At 39.3% G+C, this 27080-nt stretch overlaps 1 protein-coding gene across 1 annotated transcript in view; it reads left to right on the forward strand.

Moving 5' to 3' along the window:
• Positions 1–856: 856 nt before the first annotated feature.
• OTC (ornithine transcarbamylase) overlaps positions 857–27080 on the forward strand; it is a 55381-nt gene continuing 29157 nt past the window's right edge. The window contains exons 1-4 of the mRNA XM_006211834.3: positions 857–933; positions 12528–12666; positions 14144–14225; positions 24102–24189. Coding sequence (XP_006211896.1) covers positions 857–933; positions 12528–12666; positions 14144–14225; positions 24102–24189 — 386 coding nt within the window. The remainder of the gene's footprint in view (positions 934–12527; positions 12667–14143; positions 14226–24101; positions 24190–27080) is intronic.

Genomic DNA, 27080 nt, shown 5'->3' on the forward strand with positions numbered 1-27080 from the left:
AAATTCCAGCTTAGCCCAGTATCTGACACAGAATAGATTTGGAAAATATCCCATTTATAACTTTGGATGAATGAATGAGTGTGAAGCTTGAGATGGCCCCTGAGTGATCCGAAGAGGCTGCCAGGGGAGGAACATTTGGTAACCCCCTCCTCACTTCTGCAGATTATGGGTTTCTGCTCTAATTAATAGGCAACTCCTTATTTATTGAAGACCTACTATGTGCAAGGCACAATGGAAGCTCCAGGACTGAGATTTTTTTTAACTGCATCTCTATCCCCACTCCAGCTTCTTTCTACCAAATATATATATATATATATATGTATATATATAGCTTCCAGGATACATCTTCCTATTTGTTTTTGTGGAAAGTCTGGGCCTTAGAGGTAGGAAAGTGATACCCCTGGAAATACTCAGTGTCACGTCTACACCTGGGGTTTTGCACTGCCAATTCACATTTTCTGAGTGAGTTATTTCTATGTACCTTCATAGCAGCCAGCACTGAAGTGTCTTGCATATATTATCCGCTCAATGAGTACTTGTCAATTGATTTTGTACAAGTATGTGACAGCATAAATATATTATGAAAAATGAGGCGTCTGGGCACCAAAAGAGTCAGGATTCCTTCTCAAAAAAAAAAAAATACACAGCGGTGGAGCTTGGCTTAAAGTTCAAACGCTCCTGTACCCTGCCCTGCAGTATCTCTAACCAGGAATTTGATAAGGTAGTTGAAGTGTGATGTTACCTTTGCTCTCTCACTGCAATTGGAAGCATTCTTAGCTTTCACGTGGACCCCACTGGCGACCTTGGTGAGGCGTTTGCAGGAGAACAGAATCATCCTTTACACTGTCAAAAGAAGATGCTGTTTAATTTCAGGATTCTGTTGAACAATGCAGCTCTTAGAAATGGTCCCAGATTCGTGGTTCGAAATTTTCGGTAAGTGATGGTCGGAGAGTTGAGTCTGACTTCGGAACCATGGTGATAAATGAAATTCTATTCTGCAGAGGAGTGCAGCCTCCCACAGCCTCTTTCTGCAGGGTGTAGTGCCAGGCTCGACCCTTATTGGAGACAGCTGTCTCTAATTCCAGCTGAGCTTTCATTGCTCAGTCCCCTGTAATCAGATTTCACTGGGCGCCGGAGGGTAGGGGGTGGGGGTAATTGTGGCAGGTATAACAGACTAAATGTTCTTGACATCTTCCATTTGTGTACATTCTAAAGGAGCAACTGGCTGCAGGAAATTAGAGGAACTAATTTGCACAGGGCCTTCAGCTTGTATTTGGGTTTGTTTGAAAACAATATATCATTCTAGGGCATGGGGACTGACTTGCTCTTTGGAAAAACTGATCCCAAAGAATGGCTAGATAAATATTTACAAAGCTGCTGCAAAGAAGCCTTGTATGTGATGAGGATAATGATATTTTGGGAATAAAATCCAAATCTGAAATCTATTTCTGAAATTGTTCATAGCATGTGAAAGGAGTCCATCTCTGACGAATTCATTATAAAAACTATATCCTGCTCAGAGTCATTGGGCATGCGTATGGTGGAAGATGGCGTGGAGTGTGTCTGTGGGGACAGGGACAGGGGTGATGAATTAAGCAAGGCCATCAAATTCGGACACTGTTGCTAGAGAGCTCCTAGAGTAGTTGCATGTTAACAATTTGAATTTTCCCAATGCCTCTTTACAACCTAAACCAACCTCAAAACGACCTCAATGACCTTCTAAAATTGGAAGCTTCTAGACTGAAGTTTTCTCCCACTGTTAGGAAGTGGCGCTGGGCCTCCCTTCTCTGGGCCACCTGACAGCTCTGGACTCTCTGGACTCCATCATGACAGTCACTCAGAAGCCAGACCAACACTGTGAATAATACTGTAAATTAAGCCCATAGAGTCAGATGTAGTTGGGGCCTCAGAGCCACAGAAGAATGCCTTCTCTTATTTTACAGATAAGGTAAATGAGGCCCAGAGGGATTATGGGGTTTACTAATTAATGCCAGAGTTAGACCACAGAAGCCCAGAATCTGAAGGAAAGCTCAGGTTTTAGAGACTAAATAACTGGGTTCAACTCGCTGGCTATACAACCTTGAGCAAGCCACTAACCTTTCCTGCGGTGTCGCTTCACCTATAACATGGGAGAAAGTGTAATCACTGCTCAGCCTACATCACGGGATGGTTCAATCATTTATTTAATAAATACTTATTGAGCACCTACTTCGTGCCATGCCCTAAGCAAGGTGTTGGAGATACAGAGGTAAATAAGGTAAATCAGCTATTTCATTCCAGACACATGAAGTCACAGTCTAGCAATAATCAGCGAGATAATGTGTGTGAAAACTATAACGCAACAGATGAATGTTCATTATTTTCTCATTCCATCCCACTGAGTTATACCAGATAAAGGCGTGATGAAATTTTATTCCATAGTTTTTAACAAAGAATCGTCACTGAGCTGGAAATTATCAACTGAATGAATAACCAAAGCTTGGAACTTAAACTTATACTCGTCTTTGAAAATCACAGTGATGACTGATTTCATTTTTTACCATTAGTATAGGTTAAATTTTTGCAAGTAAAATTGCATCCAAATATTTAGGCATTTTTGGTATTTACTAATATTCTATTTTCTATATCTAGTAGCCAGACTACAATTCTGAAAATCCTGGCTAGCCATCTCCCATAGTGATTGGGGGCTAAGGCAAAAGCATGGCTAAATCAGCCCAAATCCATACCTGCAATTTGAAAATATGAAAGCCTTGAAGCACTCATGTTATTAGAAACTTAAGAACATGAGTCTCCATTGAAAAATGACATTTCGTTGAAACGATGTCACTTTCATGTAGCGTGAGTATTTTTCTTTCCTACTCTTTTAGTTAGCCACACTTACCTGCCAGCTAGATGAATTCAGAATTGCTGATCTCCAATAAGACCTACAGCCTTTGACGACCCCTCAACAACAGAGAACATCTCCCCGTCACCTCTGCCTGTATGGTACTTTTACTTTGATTTTCAGCCTTCTCCAGAGATTTGGGGTCCTTTTTTTCCTCGTCCCACTTGGGAAAGGTGGAGGGCCCTTGTTACAAAATGTCCCACATGAGTTTAGCACTAGAGAGTAGTAGGAACTCTGTGGTTAGGGTTTGGCAATGCTACCAAACAGGGACTGCACAGTTTTGAAGTGAGCAGCCATAGCGCCATAGATATGATAAAAATCACTGCTCAAGGGAGGCTGAAGCCATCTGCACAGGATCAATCATTTTTAGTCAATTATTATTATTATTATTATTATTATTATCATTATCATCATCATCATCATCATCATCATCATCATTATTTTTACAAAATCAACAGGATCAGACACCAAGACTGCTAAAAACACCCATTCCATAGGCTTTTCATCTCACAAACAAGGCCCTAGAGCCTGGCTGCGTGTTTGGATAATAGGCAGTGTCCTATGATTTGTTGCCTATTAAGGAAACCACTTATAGCTTTTAAAGAAACCACTAAAAAAATCTCTTTCTTTATCAGAGAAGACCAATTTGTAAGTGCGGTTCAATTTCATCTCACAAATAGAAATTCCTTCAGAGAATATTGAGCTAAGCCACCCAATTCTGTGGAGGTTATGGATTGGAGCCGGAGGTGACTAGTTTTCAGGTATTTCATTCCAGACCTCTCTAAGGGCTTACAGATCTCATTATGTCCCCTTCATCCCACACATGCCCATCTATACACACGTGGACACACAGACGGAGTGATTACAGGCCATCTGTGCTCTTGTGCAGAGGAGAGAAAACAGTTCTCTTTGATTATTCACATTTTCCATCATAACTGAAAATGAATGCCTTTTATAAAACCTATTTCTTGACTTCAGAGAACTATACAAGGCATGAGACCAGGAATGGAATGGGGTCGTGCATGATATTTCTCTTGGCCAACAGTAGACTTGGGGTTTTATTTCTAGTTTGTTATTTTCAGTAATTTAGTAATTTCAAAATTTACTAATTTTGATAAAAGAAACAGAGGCAGCCACAGATTTTCGACAGTTTCGGGTTTCCAACCCTTTGACTGTAGGTCTGCACAAAGCTAATTCTCATCCCACGCTTCAATTTTCAGCTGAGGGGAAAGTTCCATGATTTTTGAATATTGACCATCTAAGGTATCTTAGAAACCAGTTATCAATAGTAATTTAGATCACATAGGAACATGTGGCAACAGTGAGGAAGGTTGCAAGTATATTTTTATTAATAAATTATTATTATTGTTATTAATAATGAAGAAAATTTAGAAATGATTTGGGCATTTTTCCCAAATCAATAGGATCAGATTCAAGGGTTTTGTGCAAATAGAGTGGCTCTTCCTTGCATGCATTGCAATATGGCTTTCCAAGGTGGAAAGAAAGGGATGAAATTAAAGTTAGGTCACTGAGAATTCAGATGGCTTCTGTGTGGCCTGTGGGAAATCTTGTGTTTATAAACTGCCTGAGTGTTATGGAAGACAAAGACATGAAGAATTACTGATTTTTAGTTCATTTTCTTACTTTTTCAGATGACTAAGGCCAAAGATGGAAAATGATCTTCCCAAGGTCATAGGGTAAACTAGGACTTGAATTTGAATATTTAAACCCACTGCACTTTTCATTCCACTGCTTTGACTATTTTGATCCTTCCAAATTGATCAAGTTGGCCAATCTACCCCTGCACAATATCCTTTTTTTAAAGATATAACCAAAATATCTCAGTAAAGAAGAAAAAAACATCAAGAAAGTATGCCTTTTGTATCAGTTTGCAATGTTAAAGAAACCAAAATCTCAGCCATTAGGCGTATTAGCCCTCTCTTATGCCTCCAGAAGTTAAAGTCTTTATCTCAAATTCTCCATGGGGATCAAAATATCATTTAACACTGAATTTTTTCCTATTCTGGAAAAGTCAGTTTATGATGAGCCACATTTTACTCAAATTAAGCACTTTGTCTTCCAACAGAATACAATTATAGAAGGGAACATATCCAGGTCCCCCCACCTCCTTACTCCAAACAATTTACTACAGTTGGAAAATGCAGATTCCATTAATGAAAGGTTTCATTCTGCCATAGAGAATACTCTTCCATTTTCTAGCTAGAAAGATATTTGGGTAAAGCTAACAGAAGGATCTACTATTACCTTGGCCTGACTTCTTAGCATTCAGTGATTTGGGGTTGAGAAATCCCGGAAATTTGGGGTTTCCAGGGATAAAATTAATGTAATGAACAAGTCTTGCCTTTTTCAAAAGCTCTAGCTTCAACTAGACTGCAATGACAGTTTTGACGGAAAATCTGTTCATGGTTCCCATTGTTTTCTTCAATATTGTATCCTTCCTGTTATGTGTTGGCTGAAGAATGATAATGTGGTTTAGATCTGGTTTACCAAGGAGACACACTTGAGTACAAGGAGACCAAGCATTTTATGGGAACACTAAAACAGTGATTCTGGCCTTGGTTCAGGTGCTCATGAACTAGAATAAGCAGCTTCCAACTGAAGCATGGGGTCTCTTTGAGAACTGAAGAGTCACTGACGCCAGCAGTTTGACCTGGCTAACTTGAGCGTGGGTTTATCCCCCAAAAGCAGGAAATGCTTGATATAGACCACAAAAAATGGGGGGACCTGTGGTGGAGGCATTTCAGCCAACATGATACAACTGTGGAGCTTGTCTACTTTCCTCTAATTTTTAAGTAGCTTAGGGAACAAGGAGTGGCAGCTCCATTTTGGAGCCAAGGGGAGGTCTGTGAGGACATAGTAAACAGGATAGGAATTTAAACTGGAACCATTGTGTTTGCTTTCCTTCCAGTGATAAATTTTCCTGGTTAGCTCTTGATATCTATGAAAAACAGCTCTTTTCCCAAAGCCAACATTTCCTGCCCCACCTCCTGGACAGAATTGAGAACGGTGGTGACTACTCTAATGATTTTTCAGTGGTGTAAACAGCATGACCCTCTTCACCAGTTGAGGTACAATTAAAAAAACTGTTTCCAGTTAACCACTCGAGCACTCACAGGCTGGTACAACAGAGGTACAGACCTACCTCTCCACCCTTTTTGTCCCCAAGAACCCTGGGGACTTATTCTGTCCAAAAGGGGTTCATGGAGAGAGCTAACCAAAATTTTGGTATAGTTCATTATTAATGTACTTTGGATTTGGCCCTCATGGTGCTATGGGCACAAACTTATCTCACCAGGTCCTCTTCCCAGTTTTCCAGGTTTTTGTACTTGACTCAGACTGCTTTCCTTAGGATCCAAGGTTATATTGCTTTTGTTTCACATCCATATATCCAACCATTGTTCCCAGTAGTGCAAATACTGTACTGGAGTGGTTGAGCCCTAGGGGATGTAAGCTTTAGCAATGTACTAGGCCACAGTCAGTTCTCCTCTATGACTCTTAGGCCTTGCGTTCAGCCTGGGCCATGGCCCATACTTGCTCTTGCCTCAACATTAATTCTGTTTGAGGGGCTCTTGGTATCTTTTTTTGTCATCAGACTTGAGTCAGGACATTGAAAATCCATCATGGAAAATCTCTCCAAATTTATTCCCAGAAATTGGCTGAATTTCTTATACAAATTGATTTATTTCTGCCTCATTCATTTACCCATTTACTTAAGAAATATTTTTTGAATGCCTACTATATCCCAATAAACACTGGGATATATTAATGAATGAAAACAGGTAGGATCCCTGACAACCTGGATCATATAATCTAATGGGGAGATGAAAAGTAAGCAATAAACAGACACATAAATACATATTAAAAATTGTGACAAGTGTTATGAGCAAAATGAAAGCAAAGTGGAGACCACTTAGTACAGTCAAGGAAGGAATCTCACAGGAGGTGATATTTAAGCCCCCAGCCTAAGGATGAGAAAGAGCCAGCCTTGAGAGCTGAGGGGAGAGTGTTCTGGACAGAGGGAGTGATATCTGAAAAGAGTGCTAAGAGGGGAAAGCATCTCAAGTACAGGCAGTCTTTCCTTTGCATGGTCCTAATATGAAGGAATTTCAGTTATCACAGTTTAGCTAAATAATACCAGTCTTCCAAGTACACAGGTCAATTTTCAGTTGCCATGGTAAATTAATTGTCAGTAGCTGCATAAAGTAAAAACTTCACTGCTAGCTCTTCAGTCTACAAATCACTATGTAAATCACAGGTGTGCATCATGATCAGTGACCAATCACATCACTTCTTTCAAAGTCTGTTGGTGATTGCCCACTGTGCAGCTGTTACTCAGTTCACATATAGAAGGCAAAGAGTATGACTGTTCTGCCTTCTCTTCTCCCATTGATAAGTCCATGGGACATTTTATAAAAATGGATAATCAAAAGAGGGAATTGTCTGACAGAGATGAAAGTGCAGTAGAGAAATAAAAAATGGTAACACTGGCAGTTCACTCTGAATCAGATGCAAATGTATTTCTAGAAGAAATAGCTGACTGTGGGATTGTTGACCCCGCTACTGTTCGAGGAGTTCTATCTCTGCAGCCAGAGGAACTTAGTGAAGATAAACTTCTTTATGTAAATGAAGACAGAGGTTGTGACAAAAAGTATAAAGATGTTCCAGAGGAAGTGACACCAGCAAAACATTTCACATAAAAGGAATTCTCAGAGAGATTTCACAATACTGGGAGTGTAAAGGATAAAATGTTGGAAGTTGACCCACTTAGAAAGGAATATGACAGTTCACCACAGCACAGAAAAGATCCTTGCTCTGTATCATAAGTTAGACAATAAGAAGACACATACACTCTTCAAACTACTCCTGATAGATTTCACAAAGAAATAAAACACTAATTCTCAATGTTTCTAATGTTTTAAATTACAGTGTATCAAGTATATATCAATTTTACTATTTTTTTCACTTCCTTAATCATTTATAACTGACAATAAGAGAGTTTTTAATGTTTTGACCAAAAAATTTAAGTCACAAAACAATTGTGATTTTCTCCATTGATTGCTAAGGTTGCTTTGAACCGTTTCGGATTTAATAGTTCTTTACACTCCCTCATTGCTGTGCAAAGCCAGAACTGTCTGTATTTTTTTAAAAAAAAAAGCTTACCTGCTAACATTTACTGATTTATTGGCGGTGTCATCCCACAGCAACAGGGGTGAGGGCAACATTATCAGCTGCTGCCATGTGGAGACTAGAGTCACAAAGAGGGACTTGCAGATCACTTGAGGTCTAAGGAAAAGAATTTGAAATAAGGTTTCTGTCACTATATAAATTTGAAAATGAAAGGTCTGGACAAGAAGGGAGGATTCAAGCAGGATGTTTGTGTCTTCTTCCTATCTTTAAACTCAGATCTGTCAATGGAGAAATAAAAAGAGCATCTCAACATGACCCCAACAACAGATCATTAACTGTGACCCAAACCCTAACCCTACCTCCAACTTAGAAACTTGTTTGAAAGGACAAATTTGAGAAAGCCCCAAAGACCTTTTACCTCTCCCCATCTGCCTTCTGTTTGGGTAATAAGAGCTGGAAGTTGGAGCTTTTTTGAAGTAGCTAAAGGGGCTGTTGGTCCTTCTCTTTCATCATTATTTTTCTATTTCTTTTCATGGAAAAGAGGGAGAAAAATTCAGTTCCCTGTAAAATTTTCATTTCCTTTCCATTTCCAATTTTTTCTCTGATATTTAACAACACCACAATTCTAAAGTCTATGGTATTCTCTTAAGTGAAAGCTGTAGGCCATGAGAATTTAGAGGGGAGTAGATACAACCAAACCCTGCAGGGGCTGAAAGTGGGGGCAGGTACTGAATCCCTGAAGTGCCACAGTTTGGAGACTCAGATTTTGCGGGCTCCAAAATAGCCAGGAGACTGAGTTTGAGCTCCATGTAATAAAAAAGACCTGAAAATTAGCTCGTGGGTTGTTTTCTCTGTTGTTGATGGATGTGAATTCAACAATTATAGTGATGTTTCCCAAATTCCTTGAATCCTAGGGACTGGGGTTTTCTAGGAAAGCTTTTTTCCTTCCCCTTTAAAAATAATATTGGAGGAAGTCTTAAGCCATGAAATATTAATGTGTTGTTGTACGACATGGAGTCAAGAGAGTTTATCTTCTGTGATTTAATGTTGCTTGGACCTTATTCCAGAAGAAAAAATATTCTCAAAGCTGCCCTAAATGTGAATTGGCAAAGATTAAGCTGCTACGCCTCCATTCTGGGCCAGACATGTTAAACCTGTTTACAGATCCCCAGAAGAAGAAACCAGCTGACCCTGAAAAATGTATGAATATCAGACAAAGATTTTACTTTGCAATAAAGCAGTCCTTGTACATTCTAAGTGTTGCTTAATATTATTGCTAATTAATATTATCAGAACCAAACATAAAACCAAAATATATATGTAAAAACAAATGTCCTGCCTAACTGCCATGTCTCTAAAGTTATCAAATGACTGACTACCACTATCCAGATCTTGGACAGTTTTGTCGGCTTTTTACTAGGGTTCCAGTAAAAGGAAGAAAGTGAATATCTAGACTAGAAACTTCTTTAGCCAGCAAAATTTTTCTGTGTATTTATAAATTTATTTTTAAAATATTTGGATCTTCTTAGTCTAAACTTTAGAATATTAATTTATTTTTCTTTATGCTTTGTTATGTGCATAATCTATTAGAATAGTAACACGTATATTAAAAGTAAGTAAACATACATTATGGATCCATTTCAAGTTTTTTTTAATGTTAGGGATCTGTAATAAAAAAAATGGAGGACAACAGCTTTAGAGAAATTTCCATTTGGAGAGTATATGAATCACATATTTTTGAAAGTTGAAGACAATGGTACTTCTTTGAAATAGGATTGTTGACCAAAGTTTTGATCCACATAGAAGCTCAAAACACTAATTTCTATTGGAGTTGAGTATGTAATTAAAATCTTATATTAAATAAATCAATCGACCTTTAGCCAACTAACCCTCAAACCCTCTATTTTTATGGAAGCTCCTTTCCTTAATAACTAGAATCTCTGAAGGGCTTAATGTCAAAGAAGGTCTACTGGAAAAAATCTATTCACCTACTGAGCACTAAATGAACCAATAAACTCTGTCAGAAAGTTGGATACTTAGTGAAATACTCATTTGTCTAAGTTATTTGACAACATGCAGTGGGAACAACAAATTGAGTGAATTTGTGATTTGCCTACCTATCATCTTGTCATTACTGCAAAAAGACATAAATTCCACTAGAGAATTTATTCTTCATCTCAAGTAGCACACACTTTTTTTCTTAAGTTGAAATTCAAACATGATCATTTTGTGACAGTTGTTTTGTTCCTAGTCAAATTAATTGATTATTCCCGTTTTCTCGTGGTATATGATACTAATTATCATTAAATAGAGATAACTGGGAATACTGAAAGAATAAATGCTGTCCATCTTATATACTGATTACCCCAAATGGCAATTACTATCATCACAATGTAACAGAATGTTAAAATGGGACTCTATCTTAGTTTCTGCCCAGGCCCGGTAGATGCTGACTCTTCCCTCATTCCAAAGTGAGATGCTAGACCACTGCACCAGGACTTGCAAAGGAGATATGCAAGAATTAGTTTTGCAACTGTTGACTGAAATAAATGCACAGCCTAAAAGTTTAGAGTTATGTTTTATTTGGCAGACATTTCTGAGGACACGAACCCCTTTGAGTCCAGGATGACAGCCTCTCAGACCGCTCTGAGGGACTGCTCCTAAGAGGCAGGGGAGGAGCTAGGATATATAGGAGCTTTACAACAAAGACCAGGTAGTTGGAACATTAAAAGATTACTTGTTAACTAAAGAAAACCAGGCATCTCAAGTTGAAGCATTTAGTGCTTTTCTATGTATGGGAGGAAGCAAACATGTGGGCTCATTGAATTCATCCCTTTGACAAGCACCTAGCTATCTAGGGCCAGTATCCTGGCCTTTCTTATTCTGAGTCTTCTCAGAGTGCACCACTGTGAGTGGCTGCAGAGGCCAGGCTGCAGGCTTGTCTTCACTGGGGGGTGGCAGCCACCGGTGACTTGATGGCTTCAGCATCCTTTGTTGACTGAAATGGTTTGCAGTATTTTTCGTTCACACAACTCATTGGTGACTACCTCCAGCTTCTCAAATGGATTGCAGAAACCAAGAGATGAGTTGTAGATCTGAAGAGGATTTTTTAAATGTTACCATTGTGGATGATGTGCCCACATGGAGAAGTACTCTTCCCTCACCTCAAGCAAGGGAAAGTGGCTCCAATGACACCAACATCTACAAGAGGAGAGCTTGGGGACACAGTAGAGTGATGTCAGGCCTATACCTGGAAAATCTGAAGTAAGAGGGACTGGGTGGCTAGTTGTTTTGACGGTAGACAGAACAAGTGTCTGTACTGGGATGGATCTGACTCTTGTCAGGGCAGAGAACATGCAGGGCTTCCCATGACCAATATAGATGGAGAAAGATACTTAGTGTGGCATGGTCTCACATCATGACCAAGAGACTTTGAAGCACTAAGCTGGGGAGATCTCGGCAGAAAAATGTGGATGTATTTCCTTGGATGGCAAAGGAAATGTAATTGTCCACTATCAAGTACTGCTGTGAGACATTCCCAGTGATGAGAGAGTTCTCCAAAGGACCTGCAAAAGCATCTCAGAAGAGAATCAGCCTCAAGCACCTACACCAATGCTAGATTGCTAGAACAGAGCCAGACTTTGCCTGGCCCTCAGCTCCTCACCTTCCCTTGGCTTTACTTGGAGGAACTGAAGGCAGAGAAACAGAGGAGACAGCTTATGGTCCCTCTTCCCTCTGTGGAGGAGGCCAGTTTGAATTAGGCAAGGGCTGGAAGGAAAAGGGTGTTAACTTGCAATACCTTTCTTAAAAGTTTTTTTTAAAAATTATGCATTCTTTCACTGAGACTCTTTGAGGGAATAAAGGAAGCAGAGGACCTTTTTTACCTTGAAAGTTACTGGAAAAGTAACAGGGTCCATTGTGTCTGACCAGGGACAAGAAAAGAACAAATCTCCAAGAACAGATTTGAAGGGCAGTAGGGGAAAAAGAATGAAACTATTTTCTATTGTATGTACATTACGAATTCTGTTTGTACCATGTAATGATTTCAATAATAATAGCTAAAATTTACCAAATACTTATTATATGCCAGATGTTGTCTGATTTCCATGTAGTAAATCATTTTACCCTTAGAATAACCCTGTAAGATTATTATATTCATTTTCTAGGTGAAAAATTTAGGTGCAGAGAGAGGTTAGGTAACTTGCCTGAAGTTGTGCAACTACTAAGTAACAAAGCCACTCGTGGTTATTTCCAGCAGAGAAAAATTAACCTCTTTCTTCAAATTTCTTTTTTCTTTCAACATTCAAATACTGGATATCTAAAATGTAAACCACATACCAATTTCAAGGCATGAGCACTTTGCAGAGATATATGAGGCTACACGCCAATTGCTATGGTTTGTTTCAAGAATTAAACAATGAATTACCGTAGGACATGATTTTTTTTCTTAAATATAAATTTCCCTTTCTCGTTCTTATTTTTTTCTTTTTTGTAGATGTGGACAACCACTACAAAATAAAGTACAGCTGAAGGGTCGTGACCTCCTCACTCTAAAGAACTTTACAGGAGAAGAAATTAAGTATATGCTATGGCTATCAGCAGACCTGAAATTTAGGATAAAACAGAAAGGAGAGGTATGTAGCATTTCCATATTACCTTCCACTGCTACCAATCAGCCTTTTAAAAAACAGCCTTTCCCAAGAAAGAGGGAAAAGAAAATACATTAAAATTCATAAACAGTAGCTAAGTAATGAAACCACACAGTCAAGGTAACTGATTATCACTGAGTGTACAGGCATATGAAAAGCATAAAAATCAGTTATTCAATGACAAGTCATTGCATTTCTTTCATGTGGAATGCTGAAATTCATTATTAACTTAATCAAAACCTAAGGAATCATTTCTCTGGAAAGATTTTATATGTATACCTTCTTTCTTTTCTCTGTGTATTTTCTATTGAGTTAAAAATAAGGATGATACATTTTTTTCCCCAGCAACGAATTTTAACTGTGGATGAATATCAGATATATCATGATAAGGATAATTTCAGAAAATTCAGGATGATGTGACAGTGTTAAAAAATTTAGATTAGCAAAGAAACAATTAAATGGTAACGAAGTAGGCTAAGACAGGGGATACAGTGGTTAGCTGTAAGCATTATTCTGCATGTTGAGCAATTTACGTTTGAAACACGCTTAATTAATGCCGCAGCTTCATTTAGACTGCTTAATTGTGAAAGCATTTTCATATTCCAAGCTTGTTCAAAAGCATCTGAAAGAGCTGGTTTCAGGTTGAGAAAGTTTTACACAACCTTGACTTTCTAATTTAGTTAACTAGCTCTCCAAGTTTCTAAGAACGAACTGAAAACACGAGTGACTCCAACTACTAAGGGTTGACGTTCCTATAGAAGGCCTGAAATAAGGAGAAGAGGTCCCCCAAGACCCCAGGTGTTTGTTCTTCACACTTTGTGGTGAGGAAGGTTAGCTGGCAGGAATCTAATTGTTCTAGAACTCATCCTACTGGCAAGTCCATCTACAGAAGAGGAAGGAAGGAAGAGCCCAACCCCACACCTAAACTCTCCAGATGGTTTCCAAATGACTTTCAGAAACAAACCCTTTGCACTCTCACGAGGATGCATGATGAAAGTATAGCTGAAACTCTGGGGCTTCATCCTTAGGAGTCTGAGTGCCCCATGTGGTGACCAAGTAGCACGTTCCGAGCTGAGGAAACATTTCCTAACCAAGCATCTTTAAGGTCACTGAACACTAGTAGAGGTTGCCACGAATTTAAGTAAGAAGATGCTTCTGGTATGAAATGTGAATATCCTTTGGGACAAATGTTCAGGTTGAACCCAGAGCAACTAATCCTACTTTCTCATTACACATCGATAAGCTATGGGAGTTCCTGTTCCCTTCCCCCATTTGTATAGAACATGAAAAAAAACCCACTTCAAATTCACCTTTTAAATAACATTTGAAGGCTTACTTGGGAGCAGTGTTAATAATTCGACATTTTCTGATAATGTAAAGAATAAGCTTTGAAACATAATCCTTGATATGGGATATAAAATGTCTTTTTCATTTTCATTGTATTCTTGTCCTTGATTTTCAGTATTTGCCTTTATTGCAAGGGAAGTCCTTAGGCATGATTTTTGAAAAAAGAAGTACTCGAACAAGATTGTCCACAGAAACAGGTGAGTCCACAGACAAACTGGCACTTGTGTTGACGAGGGGGCCAGAGGGTGAGGACCTGGGAGAAGTAGCCCCGGGGGCATCTGTCTCTTTAGCAAGAACAAAGGGAAAACACTGGCACTGGGAGTAGTGGCAAGCCTCTGAAAGGTCTTTCCAATTCTCACAGAAGCTGCAGGCAGCAAGATTAGCTTCATCTGTAGGAATTCCACGAGGACTTGCGTAAAAGTCCCAAACAGTTCTTCGTGTTCACTACAAGATGTCAGTGGGCTTAAATTCATAGACCTCCAAATCATGTGAGCAAGAAATGTGCATGTTTCTAATATGTAAAGAGATTTTTCTTGTTTGTACCAACTTTGCTGGATGGTGGAAACAATCTCTGCAATGTTAGGTAATCCTCATTCGTTTCAGTGTTTGCTTTGTCAATTTAGAGTCTCTTTCCCCTCTCCCCACCGTCGTGGTTAAGCCCTGGAGAGTATCTTAATGTCAAGGCATCTCAGGCTATGGGGATCTGGTCATTAGTAATCAGGACACCATCATCAAATGTCTATACTGAAATCTGCTGGGACTTCTGTATCTCTTTTGGACCTTGACTGGCTCCCATTCACTGTGGAGTCTGCTTCACTCTGATCACAAGACCTGAGATACCTCCTGGTTTGGTTCTGTCAACTTCTTGGCAGCTCTGCATGCGGCAGTTGGCACAGAGGTACTGCAAGGCTCTCTCTACTCTATCGCTCCTTCCCCTTTCTGGGTGCCAGGGAGTTCTATAACATTTGCTCTCTCCTCGAATTCTGTCTTAAAAGAAGACACAGATATTCTCAGCTCTGGAGTCCCCCAAACTCATCTGAAATTTCCATCTTGCTCCATGCTCCCCACACTTCAGTACTTGGCCTGGGGGACAGACAGCAGGATACAGTGTCAAAGATCCATCAGTTTCTATTTCTGTTCCTTCTTCTCTCTCACTCTTCTTCCCCTCCCAGTTCCCAGTATTGGAGGCCAGGTGATAAAGCAGGAGGAAAAACTGGTTCTGACTACTCACGTATTCTTTCAAGTCTCTTGTTTGATCCTGAAATCCTAGGCTATTGAAATGCAATTTTTTCTCAAACTATTATCTCTGTAATGAGTTTCAAAAGGTCTGTTACACATCACCTCCTCTTTCTCTCGGCAGTTTTGCTCCATCAGACCTCTGCTGAATCAATAATATGACTGCCCAAATGGGCAAATGGATAGGATCGAGGAGGAGGTACCATGAACAAAAACACATTGGTTGATTCTTTGTATATCTTATCCTACTTACAAGCACCAGAGCTTTCTAGGGCTCAGAAGCAAGCAACTACTTCATGCAATTATTGCCTTGTAACTATCAGTAATGCGGTACCTCAAATACATAACACAGTGTAGTTCAGAGGGATTAACTGTCTTGCTAAATTCATGCAATTAATACAAATAGCACCAGGATTCAGATCTCAAGTTTAGTGTTCTTACTAATGCACTCCCCTTGCCCCTTGAGAGAAGGAAGGAGGAAGAAAGAAAACATATAAGGTGTCACCTAATCTTTAAAGTCCTAGGAAGAAGACCAATGAGAACATTTTGCTCTTTAAAGCTGGGTCCTTTGAAAGGTCACACTGACACCTGACGTTTAGTAAAGGAAAAATGAATACTGTATAAACCAGCCAGTTTCCAGATTCTGCTCCTTTTGGCACTGGTTATCATTTTTAAATCATTATTACTTTAGAGAGGTGTTCTTTTTTGAAGTCATCAAAAGGATTGATTAATACGTAGAAATTGCTCAATTTTAAGTTTTTTTCAAATTATTTTTTCTTAGTTGTTGCTATTGTCTACCACTTTTCTTTGAATGTTATTTTTTATTTCAAATATCCCTGTTATCAGCTTTACCATTCACATATAATGTGGTAGTTAAGCTACTAATAAAACCAAGAGTGAAGATTTAATAAGCTTTTGGGTGCAGACCCTGTACCAAGTGCTCTACATTAATTACATAGATTATCTCACTTAATCCTCATGCCAATCTTCCCCTCTACGAGGGTGAGACCACTGAGGAAAATAGGCTGAAATAGGTTCAGCAAGTGGCTCACAGACATATAGCTAGCTAATAAATGGCAGACCCAGGATTGGAAGCCATTGTTAAATGTATTTTTAAAGTATCTAATTTAATTCGCACATGGACATGTTTTACTCCGGTAATATTGTTTCTACAGGTGGCATTAAGCATTTTGTTAAATGACGGTTTTCCATAAAGACACACTATGAAATCTGCACAAAATTACAAACGACAACAACAAATACACGAGAAAAAGGAACATATGACCATAAAAGTTATGGTTCACAGAGTATTCATCATTATCCTCAATAAATACCCATGGGTCTAATTGCATGTGGCATCCTGCCAAACTCAACAGTAGGAGAATTAGTCAGAGTAAGCAGCCAATTTAAATGCTTACAGAAATGGTAGAGCTCAACCCAAAACAGGGCAGAACATTTTTATTGTGTACATGTGCATCTTAATAGTTGCCCATTGGCACAATTTTTCATCAAAACCTGTTACCTTGGTATTTAGAATGAAACTAGGATGTGATTAAAACTGTCTATCACTACCCCTGATTTGTGCCAGCCTCTGGGATGGGGTGTTCCTCAAAGGACAGTCCTTGAGGATTCCATCCCAAGCCTGAGTTGCAAAGATACAGCAGCATGTCTACTTATCTCAGGGGACAAAATAAAATTCTCCATCCAAATAAAGCCATATTAATTGCTCATGTAATATTTTTATTTAAGTGTAAGATACCTACAGAAAAGTGCACAAATCATTAAGTATACAGTTCAATGAATTATTCCAGTGAATACATGCTTGTAACTAATACTAAATAGAGAAACAGGATATTAACAGCACCCAGAAGCCCTCCCTTGTACCTCTTTCCAGTCGCTACTACCCCCACCCAAGGGTAACCATTATCCTGGCTTCTAACCTCATAGATTCTTTTTGCCTGTTTTCGAACTTTATAGAAATGGAATCATTCAGCATATGCTCTTTTGTGTCTGGCTTCTTTCGCTCAGCATTAAGTTTGTGAGCTGTATCGATGTCGCTGTGTGTAGTTGTAGCTCATTCATTCCTCCCGCACTCTTTGTGCATGCCTGCCTGGCAAACCGCACAATTCTCCTGTGTGTCTACTGATGATTATATTCTTTTATTGCAAATTAATTGAGCAGATAGAGGAATACATTTTTACTAATCTCGGTAAGTGCAGTAGCTGATAGAAAAATGCACAGAGCAATCTAAGAGATGGTTCTTTTCATTGTTTAACATTGGTATTTGACTTTCAAGGTGAAATAGAAGCGGGTGCTTGGCAAACTGTTTAGAATGCATCATCTTAACAAAGGCATCAATATAAAAACCGCGATACTATTCCACAGGTATGAAAGTGCAGCACAGAGAGGTTAATAGCTGCCTTAGTTCTACCAGCAAGAGCCCTCAGAGCTCTGATACTTCCAGCGCATGCATTCTATCTATACCCCTTCTTCTAAAGTTTGCAAGGATCTGTGAGGAAAAGAAAGAGCAAAATAAGGTATACTATATTTTCCCAGACAGAAGTTGAGATATTAACAGATGAAATCCTTTGTTCAAAAAGATCTGATGTGTACGCATAAACAAATGAAATCGATAAAAACAAACTCCTGTGGATGAAGAGTGAAGAGAGAGTAGAAACTTGTTCCTCTGCCCTCCTCTCCTCAGCAATGGCAGCTCCCGGTGACTTCTCAGAATCTCTGACACCTTCCAGAAACATTTATTGCCATCCAGGTCTGATAAACTGGTGAATGCTTGACCTGTGTTTTGGACTGGGGTCTGAGGCTTCTTTTTGATCAATGACCAAAACTGCAGAGGCAATCCCTTCTTGGAGGTAAAGTCCTTCCATTTAATCTCCTTCAAGAACTGTTGAAGGCTTTGACTCCTACTTCTGGACACTTTCTGTAGACCCTCTTCCTACTCCTACCTTGTAAGTTCAGGCTGGTTGAGAATCTTTACAGCACAAAGAGAGAAATGAAAAGGCAACAAACTAATCCTGGGTTGTTACCAGAATGACTTCTAGTCAAAGTAAGACTATGACTTGGAGCAGACCTGCCAGGAGGTCTTAAACTTTGTTTGAAACCTTTCTCCACAGTCCCCAAACCCTCAATGGCATTCACCCCTGTGCTAGGCACATAGTAGGTACACGATGAATACTTCCTTGATGACTGTGTAGTAGTCATATTTGTTTGGGTGATTTTCCCTGCTTAGAAACAGATTAAGTACTCAAGAGTGATGAGTGATTATAATCATCACTAAATTCCATTAGCTCACTTTACACAGAATAGAAAATTCCATTAACAAAATTAGGAGATGTTCGCAAATGAAAAGAATGGGTCCTCTCTCTAGAGTCAAAATCCTTCCGACATTTGTTCAACAAGTATTTGCTGACTACTTCCTATGTACCAGTATTTATTCTAGGTCCCTGAGAATGATGTATCAGCGATCAAAACAGAGAAAAATCCCTGCCTTCATGGAGCTGACATTCTAGCTGGCACAGACAATAAACAATAGACATAATAAATAAGTGGATGATATAGTATGTTGGAAGGTGATAAGTGCTCTCAGCAAGGAGAAGACTGCCTGGAACTGAGGGAAAAACATGTACTCTGTTATTTGAATTTCACCTTTTACTCTGCATAAAATGGAGGCGTCTTTGGAGAGTTTTGAACACTAGAGGGAGATGATCTAACTTGCATGTATTTATTAATTAATTAATTTATCTATCTATCTATTTATTTATTTATTTATCTATCTATTTATTTATTTATTATTGCAATTACTATTTTATTTTTAAATTATTTTTGTAACTCGCATTGTAAATGGGTCTCTCTGCTCTGTTGAGACTAATGCGGGGGCTGGGGGCAGAGACAAGGTAGAAGCAGTAAAAGCTGTCAGAAGGTCGCCGCTATACATAAAGCCTGGGGCCAGGGTGGTAGCAGAGGAAGGGGCAAGAGGGTCAGATGCGGGGTATGAATTGAAGGGAGAGTCAACAAGATCCCTGATGTATCAGGTAAAAGAGAGGCGTCAAGGATGACTTCAAGGTTTCTGTCTAAGCAACTGTGAGCAGGATGGAGCGGGACAGAGCAGGTTGGGCAGGATGAGTTTTGGAAGGACTGAGTTTGATCTTTCTATTAGATACACAAGTGAAGATGTTGAAAAGGCACTTGGATATTAGTTTGGAGTACTGGAGTGAGATTTGGTCTAGAGATACTTGAGAGTCATCAGCATACAGATGGTACTTAAGGCCATGGGACCAGATACAATTATAAAGGAAATGAGTGCAGATGGAGGGAAGAGGACCAAGGACTAGCCGTGGGGCACATCAACATTAAAAGGTCAAGGAATATAAAAGGAACCAGCAATAGAGATTGAAAAGGAGCAACTACCAAGGTAGATGTAAGAGCAAGGAGTAGTGATGTCCAGGATGGTGTGTGAAGAGAGCTTATCGGGAGAAGTGGTGAACAACTTTGTTAAATGCTGCAAAGTCAAGAAAAATAAGAACTGAAATGGCCACTGGATGTAGCAATGTGAAGGTCATTGGTAAACTTGGTGAGTGGAGTTTTGGTGCAGTGTTGGGGGGGCCAAAGCCTTATAGAAATAGATTTAAGGGAAATGAGACAAGAACTGGAGAGAGAAACTAAAAACAAGAGTTTTGCTGCAAGGAAAGCAAAGACTTAAATGGATACCTGGCAGGGGAAATAGGCATAAGAGAAAGTTTGCATTTGTTGTTTTATTTATTTTTTATTTTTAACACCTTTATTGTGGTATGATTCCTGTACAGTTAACTACACATATTTCAGATGTACACTTTGATGAATTTTGATAGATGTATACACCACAATGATGATAGATGAAACCACCACCACAATCAAGATAGCTAACATTTCCATGTTTTATTAATGAATGAAAAAATGAGAAGAGCCTATTCAAGATGCAGATAATGAAAGGCAGAAAGGGAAGAATTGTTAGAGTAACATCCATGAGTAGGAATGGGGGCATGGCTTCCAGTGCACACATGGGGCATGGCAAGTCCATCTATGCTTAACAGGAAGGGAAGTAGAATGCTGGCAGGTGAGAAAATGGGGTGATGGAATCTGGAAGGTCTCTGTTACCATTTTTTTCATTGAGGTAGGAAGTAAGGTTATCAACTGAGTGCTGGCTCTACTTTCAACATATATCAAGAATTCAGTCATTTTCTCATTGCTTCAGCTGCTACCATGCTGGTCCAAGCTCTCAACTCTCAGCCAGATTTTTGCAATGGTCTTCGGACTGGTCTCCCTGCTTCTGCCTTCCCCCACTATGGATGTTCTATTAAAACATAAGTCTAATCGTGTCATCCTCTGCTCCAATCCTACCATGGCTTCCCATCTTACTCCAACAAAAGTTAAAGTTGTTGCTTCCTCCCCACCGTCCTTCTGCAGCCTCACCGCCTAGTACTCTCCTCCTCACACACTCTACCTTCCAAGCCAAATTTCTTGTGCCTTGAACCCACCAGTCCTGACCCTTCCTCAGGACCTCAGGATATGGTCTTTCCACTGTCTGATATGTTTCACTGTGGCTTCCTTGATCATGGTAAAATGACAGCTCCAATTCCATACAGTCCCTATCTCCCATCCCTGCTCTATTTTTCATATAGTATTTGTCAATATGTAACATATAACATATTCAATGTACACATACTTGAGAATGAATGAGTACATTTCAGAACCATGCTGTGAGGCTGAGACCTGTTGCGGTCACTCAACAGACACAAGATGTGCCTCCCACGCAAATTTAGTTTGATTGTTGACAGTGAGGACACCACACATGCACCAAGAGGGTATGAAAAGGTTTATTACTCACATAATGTGGCTTTCTGGGGAGGGTGGGCTGGCTCCAAAGTTGGTCCAAAAGTGGCATTAGAGAGCAAGGAAATGGTATTAGCTTGGGCTTTTATTGTGCTTGGGGCTGGGGGTGGGCTGGGGTGAGGATTCCCATGTACAGGCAAGGACTTGTGTAGTTTGAACCTCCTGCTAGTGCCAAAGGAGGAAGCATCTGCACCTTCTTATCAGCTTGCCCAGATATAGGGCAGAAGGAGAAGGGAGAGTGACGATGGGCTTGGAAGCTGGTAGCAATCAAACATCATAAATTGAGTCAGATACTTTATTACAGGATCCATAGCAAGTAGGACTTTTGGTGTGTTTCATGTTCTCTGACTCTACCTGTCATGTAGCACCTTAGATCTGCAAGGGATCTTAGGGCTCTAGGCAAACTGACTGATTTTCCAGATGAAGACTGAGTCCAGTTCCACTATGTCATCCTGTCTCTGTAGATCCCAATGGAAGTTGGCTCAGGGGCCGGCTCCCCTTTGGTAAAGCTCTAGGTTCTTAAAAACAATCTTGAACAAGTTTTTAGACTCTTTGACTCTCAAAACTCCTGTCTATAAAATTTTTTTTAATTTTTAATTAAAAAATTTTTATTGAAGTATAGTCAGTTTACAGTGTTGTGTTAATTTCTGGTGTACAGCATAGTGATTCAGTTATATATATGTTTAGAGATATATTCTTTTTCATTATAGGCTATTACAAGGTATTGAATATAGTTCCCTGTGCTACACAGTAGGACCCTGTTTATCTATTCTGTATATAGTAGTTCTGTATATAGTCTGCTAATCCCAAACTCCCAATTATCCCCCTACCCGCCCCCTTCCCCTCTGGTAACCATAATTTTGTTTTCTCATAAAATTATTATAATACTATCTAATATGCTCTTTGTCTGAGTGAAGGATTTAACAGAAGAAACTTTATGAAGTGCCACCACCTGCTAGGGCTCTGTGACTATAGTCATTCTAGAGTCGGAACATAGTGGCCTCTAGCTAAAAACCATTTGGTCTGGGCATATTTAAGGGAATACTTTTAAGTGTTAAATAGGTAGAATACAATTATTTTTTAATGTAGTAACAGAAATGAGAACAATTGCTTCCTTGTGGATATTTTTGTTTTACTTTTGCTTAAGAAAGTTTTCAAATGAACAGAAAATAGGGAGATGAGCATAATGAACACACACCAGTACCCCTTACATCAATCTAACAACTGTTAATATGTCACCTTTTTTGACTTGTCTATTCATTTTTGTCAGTGAAATATTTTAAAGTAAATGAAGGCTATAATGACATTTTATCCCCAATACATCAGTGTGCATATTTCAAATAAATAAGAATATTTTCCTGTATAGCTACAATATCATTTTCACACTTAACAAAAATGATTTGTTGATCTCATTTAATACCTGTCTGTATTCAAATTGCATTATTCAAATTGTGTTAAGCCTTCAGTGGGTTATTTCATGAAACTTTGGGCCAAATTCTCCTTCATGGGTCTAAGATTCCTCATCCCCCAATTCACCATGCGATTAATAATTTCCTCCTTTCTCATGGGAAACAGGTGCGATTAGAAAAGTGTGACTGTTGCATATTTCCCAAAAGATCAGTTAGGTATATTACAACAAGGAGGAAAAAAGTAATGTTTGCAAGATTCCTCAGACAAGTCTCTATCTTATAATTATACTTATTTGCTTTTTACATGTGTATCTAAGAAAGCCTGCCTATTGAATCTGTCTCAAATAAGATAGTAAAGTTCTTTTGGGGGGGCAGGGGGAGGTAATTAGGTTTGTTTGTTTGTTTATTTTTTGATGGAGGTACTGGGGATTGAACCTAGGACCTCATGTGTGCTAAGCACGCACTCTACCACTGAGCTATACCCTCCCCCCAACAAAATAGTAAAGTTCTAATTGGATGTCACCATTTCACATAATTTTGCCCAGGGTACGTGATAAAAGGGCCCTGCTTGTGCCCACAGAGTTTGGGGTAGACCCCTCTCTGCGTCATCCTCCTCAGACCAAAGGAATGTCTGCAGTAATCTCACATTCCATGGAGGATTGAAGAGTGGTGAGGGTAATGTGTGAGTGATCTTAGCCTTGTCTTGGATGAAGGATAAATAGAACAGTTGAATGGCCCTTTGATCATGCTGACTTTTAGTGACCTGAAACTGCCATCTCAATGCTCACTTTATTTTTAATTTTTTAAAAATCAAGGTATAATTTATACATAGGAAAATGCACAGCTCTTAACTTTACAGTTCTAAAGTGTTGAAGAAAACATATTCCCATGTATATGGGTATGTAACCTACAAACTCTATGAAGGTATAAAACATTCCTCTTACCCCAGAAAGTTCATCAGTGCTCCTTCCCAGCCAGTCACCCTCCCCAGAAGCAACTACAGTTTTAATTTCTGCCACTCTATGTTAGTTTGGCCCATTCTAGAGTTTCACGTAAACGGAATTATACATTATCTACTCTTTTGTGTCTAGCTTCTTTTATTCAATTTAATGTTTGTGAGATTCATCCATGTTGCGTATATTAGTAGTTCATTTTTATTACTGAGTAGTATTCCATTGTAATCCATGATATGCAATACTACAGTTTATTTTCCCATTTTCCTGGTTGACATCATTATGTATTTTAAAGAATAAAAAGGAGGAATAGCCTTAAAAGAGAACAATGCCCCATATCGCCTGGTTCTGAACAAGAGGGTGGAGAGGTGGGCACACATCTGAAGGAGAGTTAAGTGCTGGTACAGAAAATTTCACCTGCTTCTCCTGGTTCCTCAGTTTGCTCTCCCTGAGAATTTCCTATCAGAGAGGCTGGTGAGAGTGAAAGATTTTCACTTTTCAGTTGAGATAGTGCCAATTCCTCATCATTTTGTTTGCTAAGTTAATTCTTTTTTTCAAAATGCCTTTTTTTCTCTCTCTTTTACTGTAGGTTTTGCACTTCTGGGAGGACACCCCTGTTTTCTGACCACACAAGACATTCATTTGGGTGTGAATGAAAGTCTCACGGACACAGCCCGGTTTGTAAATCTTCTCTTTGAAGCTTATTTCAGAATTGATGGACAAATTTCGAAAAGAAAATATGCTTCTCTTTAAATAATGGTTTTCCCTCTCAGCATCCTTTGGACTGTTCTCTGTTTTCCTTCTTTCCCTCTTTCCCTGATGTTCTGAATGTCCCTCATCCTCTGACCACTTTCCCTGATGTCCTTCATCCTCTGGCCACTTTCCACGGGTTAAGATAAATTTTTTTCTTAGCAATTTGAAGAGGTTTCTGATTATAAAATTCCAACCTTCGGGAAATTTAGTCATCAACCCTGACTATTATGTTCTACCCTTGAAGAAATGGAGGTCCAGGGAAATTGACATTGTTCCATGACCCATAAGCAGTTAGCATCAGAGCAGGTAGTGATATTAATAGCTAACAGTTATTGAGTGTTTATTATGTGTCAGGCATTGTTCTAACTCATTTAATCCTTATAACAACCCAAACAGATTGGCATAAAGAAGTGAGACAACTTAATTAGGGACACACTAGCTACTATAACACAAAAATCTCAAAATGTCAATGGCTTAACATAGTGCAAATGTTCCTGATTGAGAAGATGGGAGGGCTGATTATTTATGTGGCCATGCAGGGACTCTAGATGAGAGTGGCTCTACCATCCTCAACATGTGGCCTCCAAGGTTATCCTGGGTGTCAACATCCAGCCAGGAGCTAGGGGAAGAGAGCATGGAGACAGGATACTTGCTTCAAAGCCACCTTAGCAAGAAAGCAGCAGTCACTTTCACTCACATTCTATTGGCAAGTACGAGTAGCTCACCCCTCACCCCCACCTAGATGAAAGTGGAGGTGGGAAAAGGCTGTTAACCACTATACTACAGAGGCTGAAACAAAGGCCCCCTGACTCCCCATGCAGTGCTCTCACCATTATATCATGTCTGATTGAGAAATCCAGAGCAAATGTCTTTGTTTACATATTTTGCCCTTGATATCAAAGACTAATGATTATTTTCTGAAAATGGTGTGCCATAAAGTAACTCCTTGCAGGCACTGTTTGCTTTTCATGGCGGCTACCCTAGTATATACTAAACGGTCCACCTCACTTGAATTGCTGAAGATATTTGAAACAACTCATCTTTAAACCTTTTAGTTATGTTATTTCAGATGGGACAATGTTAGGATTAAGAAGTGTTGTTTTCATCTTCTGGATGCAAGGGACAAAAAGAATAAATAAACATAAATGAGTTTTTCTTCCAAATATGCTGCCACTGACTGGAATTATATTTGTCTAATAATTCCATTTCCACAAAAGTGAAATATATTTTATTCAAGAGCAAATATTACAAGTTGGTTAAGGGACAAAGCCAGGGACACAACCAGAAAAGAAATTTCCATGGGGATCCTCTATATAGGATCAAGTGAATGATGATGAATGAGTTACGTGTGAACTAATGGTTGGAAGAGGAATAGCTGAGCATCCAATAAAGAGCTAAGGAGTGCAGGTTGGCAGCCAGAAAGAGGTCAGAGCCCAGAAATCAATGGAGTGGGCAGGACCCAAAAAGCAAGAGACAAATAGCTAAGCATGGGTTGAAAGCTGAGGATGAGTAGAAACATGTTCTTTTCTGTGCTTGCTCTCCACACAACAATTCCCACTGCAAGTACTTAGTTAGAGGAGCTCTACACAGATCCTGGGAAAAAACAATCTGCTCACAAGTTCCAGCATGATTGGGACCTTTTAGTGCATATAATTAGTTCCACTGCTATACAGATATATGGATACGTAAAACTGGATTCACAGGATTTCTTCTGATCATTCCGTCTTATCGAAAAGACTCAAAGGAAAATAATAGCTCCTCCTTAAAGGGTGTATACTATGGACCTCTTATACTATTATCTCTAAATCTTTGTAAAATTCTTACAAGGTAAGTATTATTGGCCCAATTTTATAAATGACGAATCCATGACTCAGAGAAGTAATAGAGCTTAGTAGCTAAGTCAGCATTTAAATCATGCCGTTTTTTTAAGGCCATACTGTTTTGACTTACCCCTACTGTCTCTTCTATAAGCCTATGAGAGAAGTAGTGAAATAAGTTATGGGAAGCACTGGCTTGTGTGTCACAAGGTCCCTACGACCACCCCCATGTTTGATGGTTCACCATGAGGGTTCACAGGACTCAGCATTTAGTCATACTCATGGCTATGATTTATTACAGTGAAAGTATACTAAGCACAATCAACAAAGGGAAAAGGCACATGAGGAGAAATCTGAAGGAAACTAGGTGCAAGTTTCCAAGAGTCCTCTCCCAGTAGAGTCCTCAGAATGCACTTAATTCCCTTAGTAATGAGTTGTGACAAAATGTGTAAAATGTTGTCCACCAGGGACGTTCCTTAAAGATTCAGTGCCCAGGCTTTCCATTGGGGGATGATCACACAGCATCCTCTGTTTGATATGTACCCAAATTCCAGACTCCTGGAAGGAAAGTGGGTGTTAATTTTAGATCATATTGTTTGTAAAAACATTTTAGGCATACTGAGCTACTCTTATCAGTCCTGGGAGTGGTGGAAACCCTTCCCAAGTTGAAGTTCCTAGATTCCACCCAAGGGCCAACCTTACAAGCAGTCCTTTCAAAGGACAGCAGTCAGGACTGCTATGTTAACTCTTTTCTGCATGGCTTGGAAATCACAAGACTTGAGATCTAATCCAACCTTTGCCACTTTACCTACTCTGTGACCTCCATAGGTGAAAATTTCTCTGGATCCTAGTTTCCTCTTCTATTAATTGGGGGAGGTCTCATCCCTAAGGTCCATTTTACATTCTTAAATGTATGCAGATGTATTAGATATAAAGTCAGAGGCCTTACAGAGGTGTGCCCCGATGTAAACTATGTGTAAACTGATGCAGAGAAATTT

This window comes from Vicugna pacos, chromosome X (genome assembly GCF_048564905.1).
Source record: "Vicugna pacos chromosome X, VicPac4, whole genome shotgun sequence".
In the NCBI taxonomy this organism is placed as follows: domain Eukaryota; kingdom Metazoa; phylum Chordata; class Mammalia; order Artiodactyla; family Camelidae; genus Vicugna; species Vicugna pacos.